This window comes from Fusarium falciforme, chromosome 10, assembly GCF_026873545.1.
Source record: "Fusarium falciforme chromosome 10, complete sequence".
In the NCBI taxonomy this organism is placed as follows: domain Eukaryota; kingdom Fungi; phylum Ascomycota; class Sordariomycetes; order Hypocreales; family Nectriaceae; genus Fusarium; species Fusarium falciforme.
The window spans coordinates 1,504,877-1,520,831 of NC_070553.1; the positions used below are offsets into that span (position 1 = coordinate 1,504,877).

A 15,955-nucleotide genomic window follows, 5' to 3' on the forward strand; every position below is an offset into this window, starting at 1 on the left:
GAAGCAGGTTTTCGGCCCTCGGTAAAAGAAGCAGGTTGAAAATGGAAAAAGAACAGGAGAAGATGGGACGCCTTTTGCGAGGTGCTGGGCATGGGCAGTAGATCAGGCTGGGGGGCCTACAGGGCTTGGAGGGAGACAAGTACCCGAGCCGTTAGGTCATGACACTCCTTTATGCAAGGATAAACATGCATTAACAGACTTGTGCTCACTTCTGTTACGGGTAGTATCCTAATTCTAACACGGAGACCGGAGGACCGAGTTGTATCTTGCGCCGTCATGGTTACGATTACAGGATTGCGGCTTCACCTCCCCCGTCTTACAGGTATGGAAAGCATACTTGATTACGCTCGAGATCATCAATTAAAATGGTTAAATCGCTACAGAGCACGCTCATCAGAAACACGGCGCCACACCATCACTCAGAGTCCGTTCTGCGGCCTCCTATTAAACACCCATCACAAGACGGCTTGCCTCACTTTTCTGCCTACTGCTTCGCCCTCTTGGCGGACGCCTCGGGGTGGTGTGGGCCTGCTGCTGCGGCCGCTAAGAAGTCTGCCTTGGATGTCGAGACCGGGGTCTGACAGCCAGTCTTGGATCCGCTGCTTGTACTCTTGCTCCGAGGGCTGCTTGTTCTCCCAAGGACTTGTGCCGCTGGGCGACCTTGTGTGAGTTTGGGGCGCGCGATGCTCTGTGAGGACAGGACTAACCTTTTTTGTGTTGCCGTGGACATTGTTCGTCAAAGTGCACCGAGATCTTGGTGTTTCGTTGGGCGCTGTTTTGAGATACCCTGGATTGAAGCTGAATGACGGTCACAGAGTCAATCTTTAAAGATACAGATATCAATAGTCTTACTACGAGATATGCGGAGATTTTATATACTAAATTCCTCTGCTATTACTCTCATTTTCCTCCCACAGTTGAGTGATTGACTACTCAGCTGTGATGGGCTCTCACTCAATCGTGGGCGATTCGACTTTAAACCCAGCACCGTAGCCAACAGACAGACAGACGCGATACAAACATCCGTGTCAAGGCTTTTTCCCGTCTCTCTATTCGAGGTATAGTCGCGGTGTTTATCCCATCTGTGTTAACACATACCATGTCTGAAACGACGCCTTCTCTTCTTGGCGGGGTTCACTCGACATCGTTTCTCCCACAGCTGTGATTGACAGGGGTGCTCACCTGGTGTACCCAGTAGTGTACGCGCGTTTTCAATTGTGAGCATCACAGCTGTGATGGCCAATGGCGTCTCGCAACCTGCCCGTTTAAGCCCATTGCGAAAAAGTCACACACTCTCAATCAACACATTCGTGATGGTTACGCCCCGCTAGATAAGGGAGTTGGGCGAAACCGAACCCCGAGGCCGTCACTTCCGCAGCAGTCAACCTTGATCTCGAGTCTGCCAGTTCTTAAAGGGAGCGTCGCCGCAAGTGATTTGCAGCGGCGGCAAGTTGTTCGCCAGGTGGTTCGCCCACAGGCGTGGGTTCGTTTCTTGCAAGGTGCTTGAAAAAGGAGGACTCAGCCTCCAGATGTACCACAGATGGTTGGATAATCAACCCGCCTTGTATTAAATTCACAGCATTGTCTGTCTCTTCGAGGCGCGCATCGCTTAGACTTCCACTTCTTTATCTATTAACAATACGGCTGGCCTCAAAAATAAGTATCTTCACCCATTTCCACTCGATAACGTTGGTCTTTGTGGTACACGGGCTGGTTTGTTTGGCAAACAGCCACAATGTACCTCTCCGCATTTCCGCACCTGTTAAGGGCCCCTGGCGAGGACTCGGGCCCATGCTCCTCCCTCATTATCCAGCCGTCATATCGCACTCGTCATATTGCCAACACCTTCAAGAAACCTGGATCCAAGTCACTAACGCCGTCTACCTGCAACGCCAATGGTGGAGGAGGGCAGGATACCGGACAGTGCCTCGCCGTCCTGTACCCTGACCCATTTTCCCTCTATACCCAGTGCCAGTTAACTGTAGACGGTCATGGTATGTTTCACTTGACCATTCGGCCCGTTGAACGTTGCTTAACCGCCATCGCATCTTAGTTGACTGGGATTTGAACCAAACCTTGGCCAATTTATCGACTTTCCTAGTCAACGACATCAAGCTGTTAAGCAGTTCAAACACCTTCCCTCCATGTGCGTCGCAGAAAGAAAACCTACCATTCCCACCTTGGTTCTTTGCCTTCTTTCTGCTCAAGGTATTTCTTATCCAATGCCTTGGAAACGAATCACACCCTTCATCATCATCAAACCCCTTTGCTACGAAGCACACACTTTCATTCGGCAACGACCAAGGCGGCAGCAACAAAAAGCCACGTCAAGATGATAACGGCGACAACGATGATCCCCATGATCCAGACGACCCCGGTGACAGTGGGCACAACGATAACAATGACGGCGAGACGCCCGAGGGGAAAGGTGCCGGGAAAGGCAAAGAGAAGGACGAACCCCTCTATTGCTGCGCCTTCTACAAGGTTGACCCAGTCAAATACCGGAAATGCGGGCATCTTGAGATCAAATCGGTCGCCTACTTCTTACAGCACATAATCCGCCAACATTTACTAGACGATAAACACTACCACTGCGATAACTGCCGTTTCGGGTGGCCCAAGGATGGAAGGAACTCGGACACACAGTGGGAAGAGCACACACGGGCTAGGACCTGTCAAAGGGTCACTCTGGAGGAGCTGGGCAAACTTCTACCTGAGGAACACCGTCGACTGAAGAGGAAGTTGAAGGAGAAACCGGCCGGCAGCGAATTCGAACGGTGGTACAAGGTGTGGGAGCAGCTGTTCCCCGGATACAAGAGGCCCGACTCGCCATATCTCAGCAACGAGGCTGAAGAGATAGAGGCTAGCAACGTCCGCAGGTTGGATGGTATTTTGGACGAGGACTTGTCTCAAATGCCGCCAGGGCCGGAGCGGGATCGGATTGAAGCATTTACCCGCCGCCTGATTGTGCGCGCGTTTCCGGCACACGCCAGGCAGGGTTCCGCAAATGCCGGTCCCTCTACCCCTCGCGCCCCGGAGCATGCCCCACAGACCATAGGCCGACACAGGGCCCCGGTCACAACCCCGGCATCCACACCCGCACCGAGACCCCTTCCAGCGGGGCCCGTTATTGGCACCCGGACACCCGCCGGACACCGGGCCCCACCTCACCGGCCAACGCCAAACACCTCGGATCGGCATCCCGGATCGGCCAGATTCCCTACAAACCCGGGGCTCACGATGAATCACGGTGGACCTCCGGCAAACTATATGCCGATGGACCCTACACTTTTAGGAAACCCTGCATTCGCGAGGCATCCCGGACTTACGAACGCCAGGCTTCCAGTAGATCCCAGGCTGATGGACACGAGGCTCCTGGAAAACCCTGCACTCACGATGAACTCTGGAATGATGAACACAGCAGACCCTGGATACTTGAGGATCACTGGACAGGCCGGCTTTGGACTGGTGGACTATGGAACCCCGACTAATCCTGGAAACTCGATGGGTACGATAAATCCTCGCCTCTTGACCAACTCTGGACTGCCTAACACAAGATCTCCGGCCAACCCTAGACCCTCGGCCCACCCCCCCTCAAATCCCATTAATATCCAACATCCCAACAGGAATGCCTTTCGAAGAAATAATAACACAAATGGATTCGACCACGCAGCCTTTGCATTAAGCGTCGACCGTGGGGTTGAGGCCTTCAACTCCTTATCACAAGACCCCGAACAACCCTCCGACACGGAGGACTACCCTGAGACGGTTCAAAACCCGTGGCGGCGGGTACCATAATGACAGTGCCATCTTCAACAGAGCACACATGGGACGCAGCGAATGAACTTCTTCTCTTCTACCACTTCACTAGGGGAGGAAGGGATAGACAAAAAAGGTACAAAAAGGCGACGAGGGCGTTAAAAGGATTTGAATGAAAGCCATGTAACCGAATGAAGCTATGTAAGGCACTTGAGTATACTATACTACTACAGTGGGAGGACAGAAGCATCGCTTGTACATGTACGGAACCTCCAGAAATGTGTTCATTGTCTTGTTTGAAGCGAGAGTTAACAACCTAAGTGTAAAAATAAAGAAATAAACAGAACTGCACAAAAACTATTCCTCTACATCGTTTTCTTATACATAAAAAGTGCTATTCTATGTGTGAACTTGCTGATACCAACCCAAATGATTCATAGACGACAGTGCGATTCAGCCAGCTTCTCGCACTTGACGCACCACAGCGTCTCAACATCCTGGAGCATGTCTACCTTCCCTCCCCTATCATCATTAACGAACACGGGCAGCGGCTCAACAATATCGCACTCATCACAGATGAGAGGAAACTCGTTACCAGGCACGGCATTGCACCTGACGCACCACCCAGGGCCAAGATGCAGCGTCTTGGGAGTACGCTTATCCGCTCTAGGCTCCAGCTGAGGGAGACATACCTTGCACACGTCGAGGTAGGCGTCGGGTTTGGGTTTCTTGTTAGGGTAGAGGATTTTGGCGCATGGGCGGCAGACGTTGGAGACGCCGGTGAAGTTGTTCTTGCAGTTGAAGCATGTCTTTGTCGGGGGTGGGATGAGGAGGCCGCGTTGGTGTAATCGGGTGATGTAGGTGCCGTTCTCCTCGTCCGGTTGGGGGTTGTTTGGTCGCGACATGTTACCTGATGTGATGGGTAATCTAGATGTGCTGTGTATGATTAGCTTATTCAAGTGAAATTGGATGGCTTGGAGCTGATGTTGTGTTCTGAGTGAACCAAGTAGTTCTCGCAACGGTCATATATAAACGCAGTTCGTTGAAAGACTTTTCTCAAGTATCCAGTGCATAGAAGAGAATACCCGAAAGATCAAAGAGCGCAATGTAGTTGCGACAAGGTATGCCTTTGTTCCCTCAGATTTGTTCAGCGCCCACCAACTCACTGAACATGGTCAGTCGCCTTTCACCACACGCCATATTCATCAAAGACTCGAAAAGAGAAATATTGTCGATTCATGTTCACCGCTCTGAGCAGCCAATGGCCTACTCCATCATCGTAAGTCGTATCTCGTTCTATCGTCGCCATAGGTTCTAGGTATCCCCTCCCAATCCTCACCAAAACAAGCATCCCATCAAACGCATCAACTCCTAAAGCGCCGGCCCATCCCACTGCTCGCGGCGGAGGCGCACGTACCAAGACTGCTTGTGCGGGAAGGAAATCTGCTTCTCCCGCGAAAAGCCCGTGAACTCGAGGCGCTGCAAGAACCTTGACATTGTTAGAACAGTACTCACTCCTGTCAAAGGAGACTTACCTCGCATTGTCCACTCTTGGCTCGAGACAAATGTTCATTGTTCGATAGTCCGAAGTCAAGCACCAATGAACCAGCCCTGTCAACCAGATTGGAACACGTCCTCTGGCCCATTCCTCTCCAATCAAGACATGGAGACCTCGGTCCCAGTCTCCAGCATCACTTCCCAAGTGCTGGCCCAGGATATCCTCCTTTACCCAATAAATCTCAAAATACCCAAAAGGCACACCATCCCACATTCCAATCACAGGGAAAGAATTGGTCGAGTTCAGCGAGTTGGTGAGGAATTGGGGGCTATAGTCGTTCCAAAACGCACTCACACGCGGCTTACCCATCCACATCTGTAGCAGAGACGTGTCGCTGAGCGCAGACAAGTGAGTCTGCTCTGGAGGCTTGGGCCCAACTGGGCCCAGGTATGGCACTGGGTTGGGCGAGATTGAAGCAACTCTGAAGGACAAGTATTGGCAAACACTTGGAACGAATCGGGTATAGAAGACTTCTCCCATCCTCGGCGGCTTGGGCCGCATGGGGTGCCGAATGTTGTTTGTAAATACATACTGCAGCGGCGGAGGAGGATAGTAAGTCGGCAGGTGAGAACTTGAAAAGAATGGGCCGATAGGGAAATTCGGCACCGACGTCATCGAGGTCGGCATAGGACCCCCAGGAAGATCCGTGTCTAATCGCCCATAGGACGAATGGGGAGAGTGACGCGGATACGACTTGTGGAAAGGCGCCTGGGATTCACCTCGAATGGGAGAACCCGGACGGCTACCAATGGGTGATCCAGGGATCGAGTCAAAGGTTCCAGCCTTGTTGGGCTGCAGGGAGAAGAGAAACAACCTCCCCGGGAGCTGCCAGAACATGCGCCGCGACACAAACATGTTGGACCAGCCATCGCTGTTGTCGTCCAGGCTCGTGCCCACGGCGCTGTCGGCAGACGCAATCAGGCCCATGCGCTCGAGCTTGGGGATGAGGTTGCGGCCCCGGAGCACGCCATCCCGCTTGATATTGATCCTCCACTCGCCCCGTGGCTTGGCCGCGTGCGGCGTGAGCTTTGCGGCGTCGGCAGGGACCTGGGGTGCAGGTTCGGGCTGGTGGAAGTACCAGTAGAGCGTGATCCACAGCATCATGGCGATCTGGCGTGTGGGGCTCGCCGCGGGCTTGAACTCGGAGCTCGAAGGGTTCGCGATGGAAGAGATGAAGAGGTTGTCGCCCTGCAGTGTGGGCTTGGCGAACGAGTGAATATGGCGCTTCACGCTGCGCGTGGCCGACGACGACTCGCCGTCGAGGGCGACGCCGTTGCCCTCATTCTCGGGCCCTTGCTTCTCAACATCGTTATCGTTCTTATCCTCCGAAGTAGGATCCGCCTCCGGGTCGGCATCGGTCTCGGTCTCGGTGTTGAGGACGACAGTCCATCCGATGGGGAAGGCGTTGTGGTGGGTGTTGAGCTCGTGGCTCTTGAAGCCCAGGCCGGCAAAGACAGGCGTGACGGTAAAGGTCTGGCCGTCTGGCAGGCGAATGACTTGGGGCGCCATCGTTCTAGGTAGTTCCGATCTCCGTTCCGATTTATTCGGTTCTGCGGGGGGTTCTCCTCCGGGCTTTTAAGCAGCTAACGCAATGCTGGATGAGGGCTCAAAGAGGGGAAGCTTCGAAGCTCGCTGGGACATGGCTTCTGGAAAACGTCGAGAACAGTTCCAGAAGACTGCCTCTTCCGGTCACATGCTGACCTTGGACGAGGCGATCGTGACAAACGCCAGAGAAATGGTTGGACGCTGCAGTGGAGTTGGGAGAGACGCTTTTATGTGGTTGTTGGTGGGATGGTGGTGGGTGGTGGGATCTCAGGCGCGGGATGGAGTTGAGGCGCGCACTGTGTGACCACCATTTTCCTAGTGCGATACAGTGTGAACATGACATCTCACTATTTGTGATACGTCATCCAAAACATCAGCCCACGGACCTGGAATGCTTCTCCCCCATGAATCAATCACAAGACAAATTGCCGACCTTGATCGGTCCGGCAAAGCAAGAAAAGAAACGTAAAATCATGAGAGTCATCATTATTCCCTAATTCGCAGCCGACTTATGCGTCACTCTGGTCCTTTCCCACGTTTGCTATCGCTCAATGCTCCCTTGCAATGCCTCGTTCAAGCTGATGTATGTACAGCCCAGCTTGAGTGCCTCACCACTAACAAGCTATCTTCACCCTCCACCACCACAAGCCATTGTCTGTTCTAAACTTCTTGGTCTCGCCATGATCTGATGCTTTACTGCACAAGCTTCATCTTGCGTCTAAGCGCTCGACACCCTCTTACTGCCTCTTCTTGGCCTCTGTTGGCCGTTCATCGTCGCTCATGTTCTTGGCTGCCTTGGTGCCATCCCTACCCTTCTCCTCCTCCTCAAGCACCTTCTTCACTTCCTCACCACCAAGGTCCTTGTTCTCATCCCAATCAACGTCGTATTCGCTCGCCACCACCTTGATCTCATTTCGCAGAGTGTTGGCCTCGTGCACCAGCTGTTCCCACTTTTGTTGGTTGAAGCCACGCTCCTGGTACAGAGCTGTCTGGCGCTTCGAGACCGTCACCCTCATGGCGGCCTTGTAGCTGAGATCCTTGCTGATGTAGAGGAACCACAGGTAACCGCCCATGATGGTCGACAGGCCAGCGAGGTATGTCACGGGCTCCACCAGATCCCATCCCCATTGCGTGTGGAATGTAACATAGTAAACAACCCCCCACCATCCAGCCAGAGCCGCAAACCCTCCCTGCGCAAGCCTGTGGGCTCCTTGGTGGGCAAGCGCATCGCATTCATTCTTCACCTTGGCCATGGTATCAATGTCGCGAGACATGCGTCTTAATCGCATGCGCATGTAGTATGTGCGGTCTCTGAAGCTGGGAACGGCGACTCGGAGCTCTTTTCTGTAGCCCTCAATGTCAATGGCAAACTCACGTCCTCTGGCTGCGTCTCGAATAAAGTCGCCAACCTCGGTGCTGCCGCTCCAGCGCACCCAGTTGGCCTCTTTGCGAGAAGGACCCTCGTGGCCAAGACCAGAGTACGAAGCAACGTTGGCCCCATTCTTCTTGTTATCCTTTTTTCCATGTTGCTCTTCTTGGTCCGCTTCGGCGCGGAAGACGATGTCGGGAAGTTTCTCACGACCCTTGTAATGTACTGGGGGGATCTCGGCCTGGATGAGTCGCTCCAGGTAGGAGAGGGGTTGTTGGGGATGGACAAGCAGCGCTAATGGCTCAACTGTGTCGTCTGCATCCTTCACATCTTCACCCACTGGTCTATTGACGTGTTCTTGCTCGGGGTGGAAGGGCATCGGTAGGATCAATTTGAGGAGTCGAGTCGGTGTTGTTAGGAGACGGCCTGGGCTCGTTAGCATCGATTTGATCGAGGCATATTGGGTACGTACCCTTGGTCATGTCCTCCTTCTTGGGAAGATCTTCTTCGCCAGCCCCCGTCTCGGCTTGACTGTCCATCCGATGCCATGGCCGGTCGTTTTCCAGCGCCTGGGCGCTCGTGCCAGAGGTGACCTTTCGCACTTGTCTCTTGTGCGCTCTGTCGCTCAAGTCCTCATCTCTAGTCGCGGCTTGCTCCTGCTGGAAGTATTTTGATGTTGTGAATGTTCGTGTGAAGGGTGTCTGGACCGTTTCGCATCTGCAAAAGGTTGGAGAGAATGTTTGAGTTGGCAATCGCGTGCGCAGAGCTGGAGAAAGGCGAAGCGTCGCGCGTCTTAGTGCATGGTTCATCTCGGAGGTGGTTCTCGAGGGAGCGATGAGGAACGAAAGATAGAAGGTAAGCTGTCTGACAAAGATAGCAGACAAGGGACGTATGAAGTGGAAATAAGAATATTTACAGGTCTTGGTATCCCTTGGCCTTTCTATTCACGGCCGTCGCAAGCTGCTCAGCTCAACTTGGCAGAGGCATCCATCGATGGTCATGACGTCAGCATCCGCGGCAGCTAAGAGCTATCATGCACCCAGCTTCTGATTGGCCGTGTCTTGAACGCGATCTTCCATGTTCCTGGGATTCCTGGTGTCATTCTCGTCAATTGATGTGTTGCGAGGATTTCGTTCATCTATCACTGGTTTCTATCCCGAACCGGCCATTCCTCCTCATACGGGTCAAGAAATGAACAAGGCATGAGGACCGCATTGAACCAATCTCGCTATCAATTGTCTTTACTTCGGTCTATTCATTCCTTGCTCTCCTAAATGTCTTTTTCGTGCCTCCTACGGACCGACTCGGCTTCTGTGCCTCGCGACAGGGCCGAGACATCCCACTTCCGTGTGTGCAAGATGGAGCGTGTCAGTAACCTTAGAATGCGAGAGACACTGTACCTATGATCACGATAGCTTCTCCTCCATAGTATCCCGCCTAGTATCCGATACCTCTGTGCTTTATCTAATACCCGTCTAAATTGATCTTTAGCCAGGGGTCCCGGATAGTTGACTTCTATCGGAAGAGGTGAATGTGAGTGTACGATGAATCAGTCCTTTACCTAGGTTCCCCTATAGGTGTTTGGTGTAACGTCGATGTGTCGAGCACTCAACAGCCAGCGTCGGTAACTTATCTTGATGTGGTTCCCCAATCTATCAGGACCATCCAGCGGATAGACACCTAGGAACCATCACAAAGGCTCAAGTGGTCAAAACAGCCCGGTAATGATCATTCACTAAATCCCATGAAGCAATTCGCTTTTCTGTCTATAGTCACGAACGAGGTCGCCAAAGAAACCCATGCAGTAATTATTCACTGACCCCTAAGAAGCAATCTGCCTTTCCGTCTTAAAACCACCAGATAGACCAGTCCCTATGAGCCGGTATAGGCGCAGCTGAGGGCACGTACATCTCTGTCTCTCACCACACCGCAGCGAATGAGCGACTCTATCGTCTCCTTCCTGATCTGGTCCCGTCTGTCCCTCTCTTCTTCCTCCCGGGCTTGCCTCGTCTTTTGTATCCGGGGTTTTTCATCCGACAGCGAGTGGAACAGCCACGAGTTGTCATGCCCTGCCATGACTCGGTTCTGCATGATCTCGAGCTTGGCGAGCCTCCGGTTCACGTTGTAGCTGACGTGACCCTGAGTTGGTTGGGCTTGAACTTTTTCAGGTCCTTGACCGTCTGTTTGAAGCCCTTCTTCTGCTCTCGAGTCCAGAACCTGTTGCATCCCAGGGTGTTTGCCCATGCCAAAACATCCCGGTTGCGCTTCTTCTCCCCGTCCCAGATATACGTGTCGAGCACCAGGAACTCGTCATACTCGTACTCCATTTCCTTGTCCTCTGTCTCAGTCGGGGTACAAGGATCGACGACCTTGATGGGAAGTCTATCTCCACTAATCGTGATCATCGTGAGGGGAGGTTGAGCGTGTTGAGAGCCGATGGAGTATTGGCTCAACATGGTAGATTTCAGATCTTCCTCCTGCGACACTTCGCTCATGTTGCAAGTGTTGGTAGAGAACTCAAGACTCGGTGTAGCTTGAGATGAGTAGTAGGTAAGTGTGAAGAGATTAGAGCGTAAGTTGATAGTAAGCTTGTTGGTGATAACAATCATAAGACGATGGTAATTCTCGAGTGTTGAGTTGATGGAAGAGGAAGAAGAGAAGGATGACCGAGAGAGGGCGACGAAGGCATTATATGGACACTCCAATGCGACTCCCTATTCCCAAATCGCAGCCTGCTCGACTACATTGGTAAACAAATAAAGGAAGGTTAATTGAGTCACCGTAAAACTTAATTGTAAAAGCATGCGATGCTTCGCCGATAGGTTCGCTCGATCTCGGCCTTGTAGGATAGACATTCACACCCCATCTCAAGCGTTGAGAAGCCATCCCTACCCAATGTGTCCGCTAAATTTTGTCTCCTACGTCGATTGATTGCTCTCATTGGTTTCGGAGGCGGCATGAAACCTCCTTTTCTCTCTGCTGTCTTGATGTTGGCCTCCGCGCTTGTTCAGTCTGACTATAGCCACAGTCGTGTCCCCATGTTGACCCAATCGCGATAGACTCTTCAATCTAAGGGGGGAATACTTTTTTACTCAAAATTCAGTGATAACTTTACTTCTTTGATCTTCGTATGCTGTTACTGGGCGTTCTTTTGAACTCTGTAGACTATCATACCCCATGAGTTGACAGGGGCTCGGCCAGAAGCCGGTCCTCGAGCAAGGTCTAACTGTAAATGCCATCCACGCGCACGTGAACGATTTTAGAATGGCATTGATCCTACAGTAGGTAGTATTAGAGTTAACTTTGCGGCATGGCTACATGAGTGATTAAGAGGGGTTTACCGGGGTGTGGGCTCTGCGAAAGACGGGCATGTTAAGGCAAAATCAAGTCAACAGCAAACGTGTTTCAACCGTCTTCTACAGCATTGTTAGATATTCCAACGGTAAATTGTCTTGTAACCACAGCAACAGCGGCAGTAATACCACGAATTGGGCTGCATGTCGTCCGTTTTCTGCAAGTTGAAGTTTGGTGATACAAACGGGCATATCCGCCTGGCTCGGGATAACCTCAACGTCCAGCATGTATGACGACGATAAGTCCCGAGTCGATATCGGAAACTGAGCATCACCTGCAGGGCCCCATCAACCAGCCTCGGTCGCAAAACGACAAGGATCCAACGTTGAGGGGATTCGCGGATCACAAGCCCAGGGGTCCAATAGAGGGGTTGAACCCCGCACTAAACCCCTTCAGGCTACCACCTCTGTATTGGCGCCGAGAGTGCTCATCTCCAACTCTTCCCGACAATCAAACAAGTCGGTGTAGTCGAGATTGCTTTTTCCTCAGGCACGAGTCTGGTCTTCTGTTGTTCAATTGAGCGAGTACTTGAGTTCTGAGACATTCTCTTTCTTTAGACTTTGCCTCTCGTCATCTTCACACCCAGCAGATACCCCCTCCGCGACAAAATGGCCGACAACAAAGTCTATCGCGCCAGCACCACGGCCCCCGTCAACATTGCCGTTGTCAAGTACATCTCCCGAGTCTGAATACCCTCACCATGTCTAACTCTAAACAGGTACTGGGGAAAGCGCGATCCCAAGCTCAACCTTCCCACCAACAGCTCCCTCTCCGTCACCCTCTCGCAAGCCGACCTCCGAACCCTCACGACCGCCTCTTGCTCCAACTCGTACACCAGCGGAGACAGCCTCACCCTGAATGGAGAATCTGCTGATGTCTCTGGCGCCAGAACTCAGGCTTGCTTCCGTGAGCTGCGGGCTCGTCGCGCCGCTCTTGAGGCTGCTGACTCTTCGCTGCCTAAGCTCTCGACCATGAACTTGAAGCTTGTCTCGGAGAACAACTTCCCCACTGCTGCTGGTCTTGCTTCTTCCGCCGCTGGCTTCGCTGCGCTGGTCCAGGCCATTGCCCTCCTCTACGAGCTCCCTGACTCACCCTCGGACCTTTCGCTCGTTGCTCGACAAGGTTCTGGATCGGCTTGCCGCAGTCTGTTCGGTGGCTATGTCGCATGGAGAATGGGAGAGAAGGACGATGGAAGCGACTCCAAGGCTGAGCTTGTCGCCCCTGCGTCTCACTGGCCCGAGATGCGAGCTCTCATCCTCGTTGCCAGCGCTGCCAAGAAGGGCGTCTCATCGACCTCTGGCATGCAGCAGACCGTCGCCACCTCTGGTCTCTTCAAGGAGAGGATAACAAACATTGTTCCCGCCAACATGGCCTCGATGGAGGAGGCCGTCAAGAACAAGGACTTTGCCAAGTTCGCCGAAGTGACGATGCGCGAGTCCAATTCCTTCCACGCCACCTGCGCCGACACCTACCCCCCCATCTTTTACATGAACGACGTGTCCCGAGCCGCCATCCGCGCCGTCGAGGACATCAACACCAAGGCCGGCAAGACCGTTGCTGCCTACACTTTCGACGCTGGTCCCAACTGTGTCGTGTACTACCTGGAGGAGAACGCCAATGCCGTCCTCGGCACTTTCTACCAGGCTCTTTCTGGTGTGGATGGCTTCAAGGAGAATGCCGCCATCGCCAAGTCTGCTTTCGAGCTTGACAGTGGTCTTGCTGCTACGCTGAAGGAGGGCGTGAGCAGAGTCATCTCGACTGGCGTCGGTGAAGGTCCTATCAAGACGGAGGAGTACCTGGTTGGAGAGGATGGTGCGGCTGTCCGACGGTAGATTGGGAATGAAAAGCAAATAATTCGACAGAAATGATACACATTGGAATAGCCCCGCATATACGATTCGAGTATGTTTCTCCGGGACCCAAAATCAGTGTGATTGTACCATATCGACAGATCAAACCCGCAGCATGCAGTTGCATATACAAAGTGGCCTTCAATCCTCTTACCAGAATGCTGGGATTTCCGAGATGAATCATGGGTCATACAATCAGTCGATACGGGAGAGCACGGGAGAGGGAGGGGGTTGACAGCTTCAACTTGACCACGTACACAAGTAGACAAAGAGACCCTCGCCGTCAAGAACAGAGCTGCCAGAGTGTTACAAGGAGGTTAAACCCCTTCTCCCCCACCCTAAAAGCACATACCAGTGCTCAGCGTGCGTCCTGGTCAAGTGGTAAATCTCTCCTAAAATCCGCTCCTATAAACCTTCTTCTTTCCGCTCACCTAAATCCACCTCTGACCAGGCGCTACCTAAAAAACTACCATCCACCTAAAAACCCCTCTTTTTGGGTGTTGATGTTTCCAATTCCATTAGATTTCTTGTAAATACAAGGAGAATGCTGTGTATAATGGCGCACGGAGACTCATGCCCCGTCGTCTTACAAGACTCAAGACATCATCATCAGTATCTGCAAGCTGCACCTCAGCGACATGCGAAGCTGGTCCAAAAGACAGGTTGTTGGGTTCAAATGAGGATAGATGGTTATATTAGAAGGTAAAAAACATGTTGTACTTTTTCCATTTTCGTTTTTAGTCCCCAAGGTTAGGTAACCATTTTCTGACCTTTTCGAGCAGTGAGCAGTGATGAGTCGCGGGTAGTAGGTCGTCGTTTGAGCACTGTGCCACAAGTGACGCTTCTCCCTCACAACCCCAGCTCAACTCATCTCATCTCCTCCTCGCATCAACACCATCGCGATGGAAGGCCTCACAAAGCATCTCGGCCGCGGCCGCGAGGTCGAAGTCATCGACCTCGACAAGTCAGGAAATGTCGCCCGCCGCTGGGTACACATGCCCAGCAACCGCGTACGTCGCCTTCCATCGCCAGCAAAGCGTTCCAGCTAACCACCTGCGATAGATCATTCGCAAGGCCAAGCCCAGCCTTCTTAAGCGCTCGATGCGCAAGATCCTCATGGACGCTTTTCTCCCCGTTGGATACCCGCATTCTGTCTCGGGTGATTACCTCGCCTATCAGTTCTTTGACTCTCTGCAGGCCTTCTTCTCCACCATCACCGCTCTCCTCGCAAACAGAGCCCTCCTCCAGGGTCTCGGCGTCGGAGATGCCAACTCGTCGGCCACCTTTGCCATGCTTCTCTCTGTCCTCAAGGATGCCATGTCTCGCGTCGCCACCATCATTTTCGCCCAGCAGTTTGGTCTTCGGATCGAGCCTGATGCTAAGCGGTACCGTTTCCTGGCTGATCTGTTCAACGACACGGCCTTCTTTCTCGAGCTCTACAGCCCTTACTTTGGTCCCTACGGCAAGATCTTGGCCCTCACTTCTGGTGAAGCTCTTCGCGCCCTTTGTGGTGTTGCGGGTGGAGCGAGCAAGGCTGCTCTGAGCGTTCACTTTGCAAAGCATGACAACCTCGCCGAGCTCAACGCAAAGGAGGCCAGCCAGGAGACGGCGGTCGGCTTGATTGGCTTGCTCGTCGGCACATTCGTCGTCAAGCATGTTGAGGATCACACGAGCGTCGTTTATTTGATGACGGTCCTTGTCCTCGCTCACCTGTGGATGAATTATCTGGGCGTCCGCAGCGTCTGCATGAACGTTCTCAACCGACAGCGCGCCACAATTCTGTTCGAGGAGTATCTCAGGTCAGGAAATGTCTTGACTCCTGGCGAAGTCGCTCGCCGCGAGAGCATTCTCTTCTGGAGCCCCGTTGTTCGAAACCGACACGGACAGCGTATCGCTCGCATCGAGATGGCTGATAGCTTCGGAAACGCCATGGGAGGTCAGGAAGTCCGCGTTAACATTGCCATCCTTGACGGCTTGATGAGCACCCTGTTCATCTGGTCCCACGCAAGCCACAAGCACATGCCCATCAAAATCATGCTCTGGAAGGATTCCGAGGCGGTTCATGCCATCAGCGCTTGGTTCATGGCCATGGAGATTGCCTGGCAGATGGATAAGGGTAAGGGCTACACCGAGAGACTGGACCGCATTTTCTGTGGCAAAAGTTCCCGCCCTAGCAACTGGAACACTGAGCCCAAGAAGGACGATGATCAGATTGATCAAGATTACCAGCAAAAGTACGACGACCGCGAGCTTTGGGACGCGATGCTCGCCAAGGGGTGGAACCTGGAGTCTCAGGCTTTCGAGACCGAAGCACCTGTTCGCATGGCCATCCTGCACGAAGACAAGAAGGACCAGTGAAGATACACAGACTGGTATGGGTTACACGGAGTTTTGGCGTCAAGGAACAAGGGTATCGCCTCATGAGCGCGCGATGGATTTGACATGTGTAGAGTAAAAAATACCCAGAGATGCAGCTCAAGAGAGCTTTCAAAATGATAATTGGAGATGTTGCTAGAGTCC

The 15,955-nt window shown here is 52.8% G+C and overlaps 8 protein-coding genes across 8 annotated transcripts; 3 read left to right on the forward strand and 5 right to left on the reverse strand.

Annotated features, from left to right (window-relative positions):
* Positions 1 to 455: 455 nt before the first annotated feature.
* On the reverse strand, positions 456 to 730 carry NCS54_01238000 (Hypothetical protein; the record flags this gene model as incomplete). Its single annotated transcript, XM_053157615.1, has 2 exons — positions 456 to 651; positions 708 to 730. The coding sequence occupies 2 exons, from the start codon at positions 728 to 730 to the stop codon at positions 456 to 458; spliced, it is 219 nt and encodes a 72-aa protein (XP_053013590.1).
* A 1,005-nt stretch (positions 731 to 1,735) lies between these two features.
* On the forward strand, positions 1,736 to 3,798 carry NCS54_01238100 (Hypothetical protein; the record flags this gene model as incomplete). Its single annotated transcript, XM_053157616.1, has 2 exons — positions 1,736 to 1,994; positions 2,054 to 3,798. 2 exons carry the CDS (start codon positions 1,736 to 1,738, stop codon positions 3,796 to 3,798), a joined length of 2,004 nt encoding a protein of 667 aa, XP_053013591.1.
* A 395-nt stretch (positions 3,799 to 4,193) lies between these two features.
* On the reverse strand, positions 4,194 to 4,664 carry NCS54_01238200 (Hypothetical protein; the record flags this gene model as incomplete). Its single annotated transcript, XM_053157617.1, has 1 exon — positions 4,194 to 4,664. The coding sequence occupies one exon, from the start codon at positions 4,662 to 4,664 to the stop codon at positions 4,194 to 4,196; it is 471 nt and encodes a 156-aa protein (XP_053013592.1).
* Positions 4,665 to 5,130: 466 nt separating this feature from the next.
* NCS54_01238300 (Hypothetical protein) lies at positions 5,131 to 6,826 on the reverse strand (the record flags this gene model as incomplete). The annotated part of the gene is made up of 2 exons (XM_053157618.1): positions 5,131 to 5,248; positions 5,295 to 6,826. The coding sequence occupies 2 exons, from the start codon at positions 6,824 to 6,826 to the stop codon at positions 5,131 to 5,133; spliced, it is 1,650 nt and encodes a 549-aa protein (XP_053013593.1).
* Positions 6,827 to 7,599: 773 nt separating this feature from the next.
* NCS54_01238400 (Calcium uniporter protein) lies at positions 7,600 to 9,118 on the reverse strand (the record flags this gene model as incomplete). Its single annotated transcript, XM_053157619.1, has 2 exons — positions 8,704 to 9,118; positions 7,600 to 8,657 (listed from the first exon to the last, which is right to left on the reverse strand). The coding sequence occupies exons 1-2, from the start codon at positions 9,038 to 9,040 to the stop codon at positions 7,600 to 7,602; spliced, it is 1,395 nt and encodes a 464-aa protein (XP_053013594.1). The 5' UTR covers positions 9,041 to 9,118.
* A 1,230-nt stretch (positions 9,119 to 10,348) lies between these two features.
* NCS54_01238500 (Hypothetical protein) lies at positions 10,349 to 10,858 on the reverse strand (the record flags this gene model as incomplete). The annotated part of the gene is made up of 1 exon (XM_053157620.1): positions 10,349 to 10,858. The coding sequence occupies exon 1, from the start codon at positions 10,838 to 10,840 to the stop codon at positions 10,349 to 10,351; it is 492 nt and encodes a 163-aa protein (XP_053013595.1). The 5' UTR covers positions 10,841 to 10,858.
* Positions 10,859 to 12,193: 1,335 nt separating this feature from the next.
* On the forward strand, positions 12,194 to 13,417 carry NCS54_01238600 (Diphosphomevalonate decarboxylase; the record flags this gene model as incomplete). The annotated part of the gene is made up of 2 exons (XM_053157621.1): positions 12,194 to 12,255; positions 12,304 to 13,417. The coding sequence occupies 2 exons, from the start codon at positions 12,194 to 12,196 to the stop codon at positions 13,415 to 13,417; spliced, it is 1,176 nt and encodes a 391-aa protein (XP_053013596.1).
* A 920-nt stretch (positions 13,418 to 14,337) lies between these two features.
* NCS54_01238700 (Hypothetical protein) lies at positions 14,338 to 15,793 on the forward strand (the record flags this gene model as incomplete). The annotated part of the gene is made up of 2 exons (XM_053157622.1): positions 14,338 to 14,445; positions 14,498 to 15,793. The coding sequence occupies 2 exons, from the start codon at positions 14,338 to 14,340 to the stop codon at positions 15,791 to 15,793; spliced, it is 1,404 nt and encodes a 467-aa protein (XP_053013597.1).
* Positions 15,794 to 15,955: the final 162 nt, after the last annotated feature.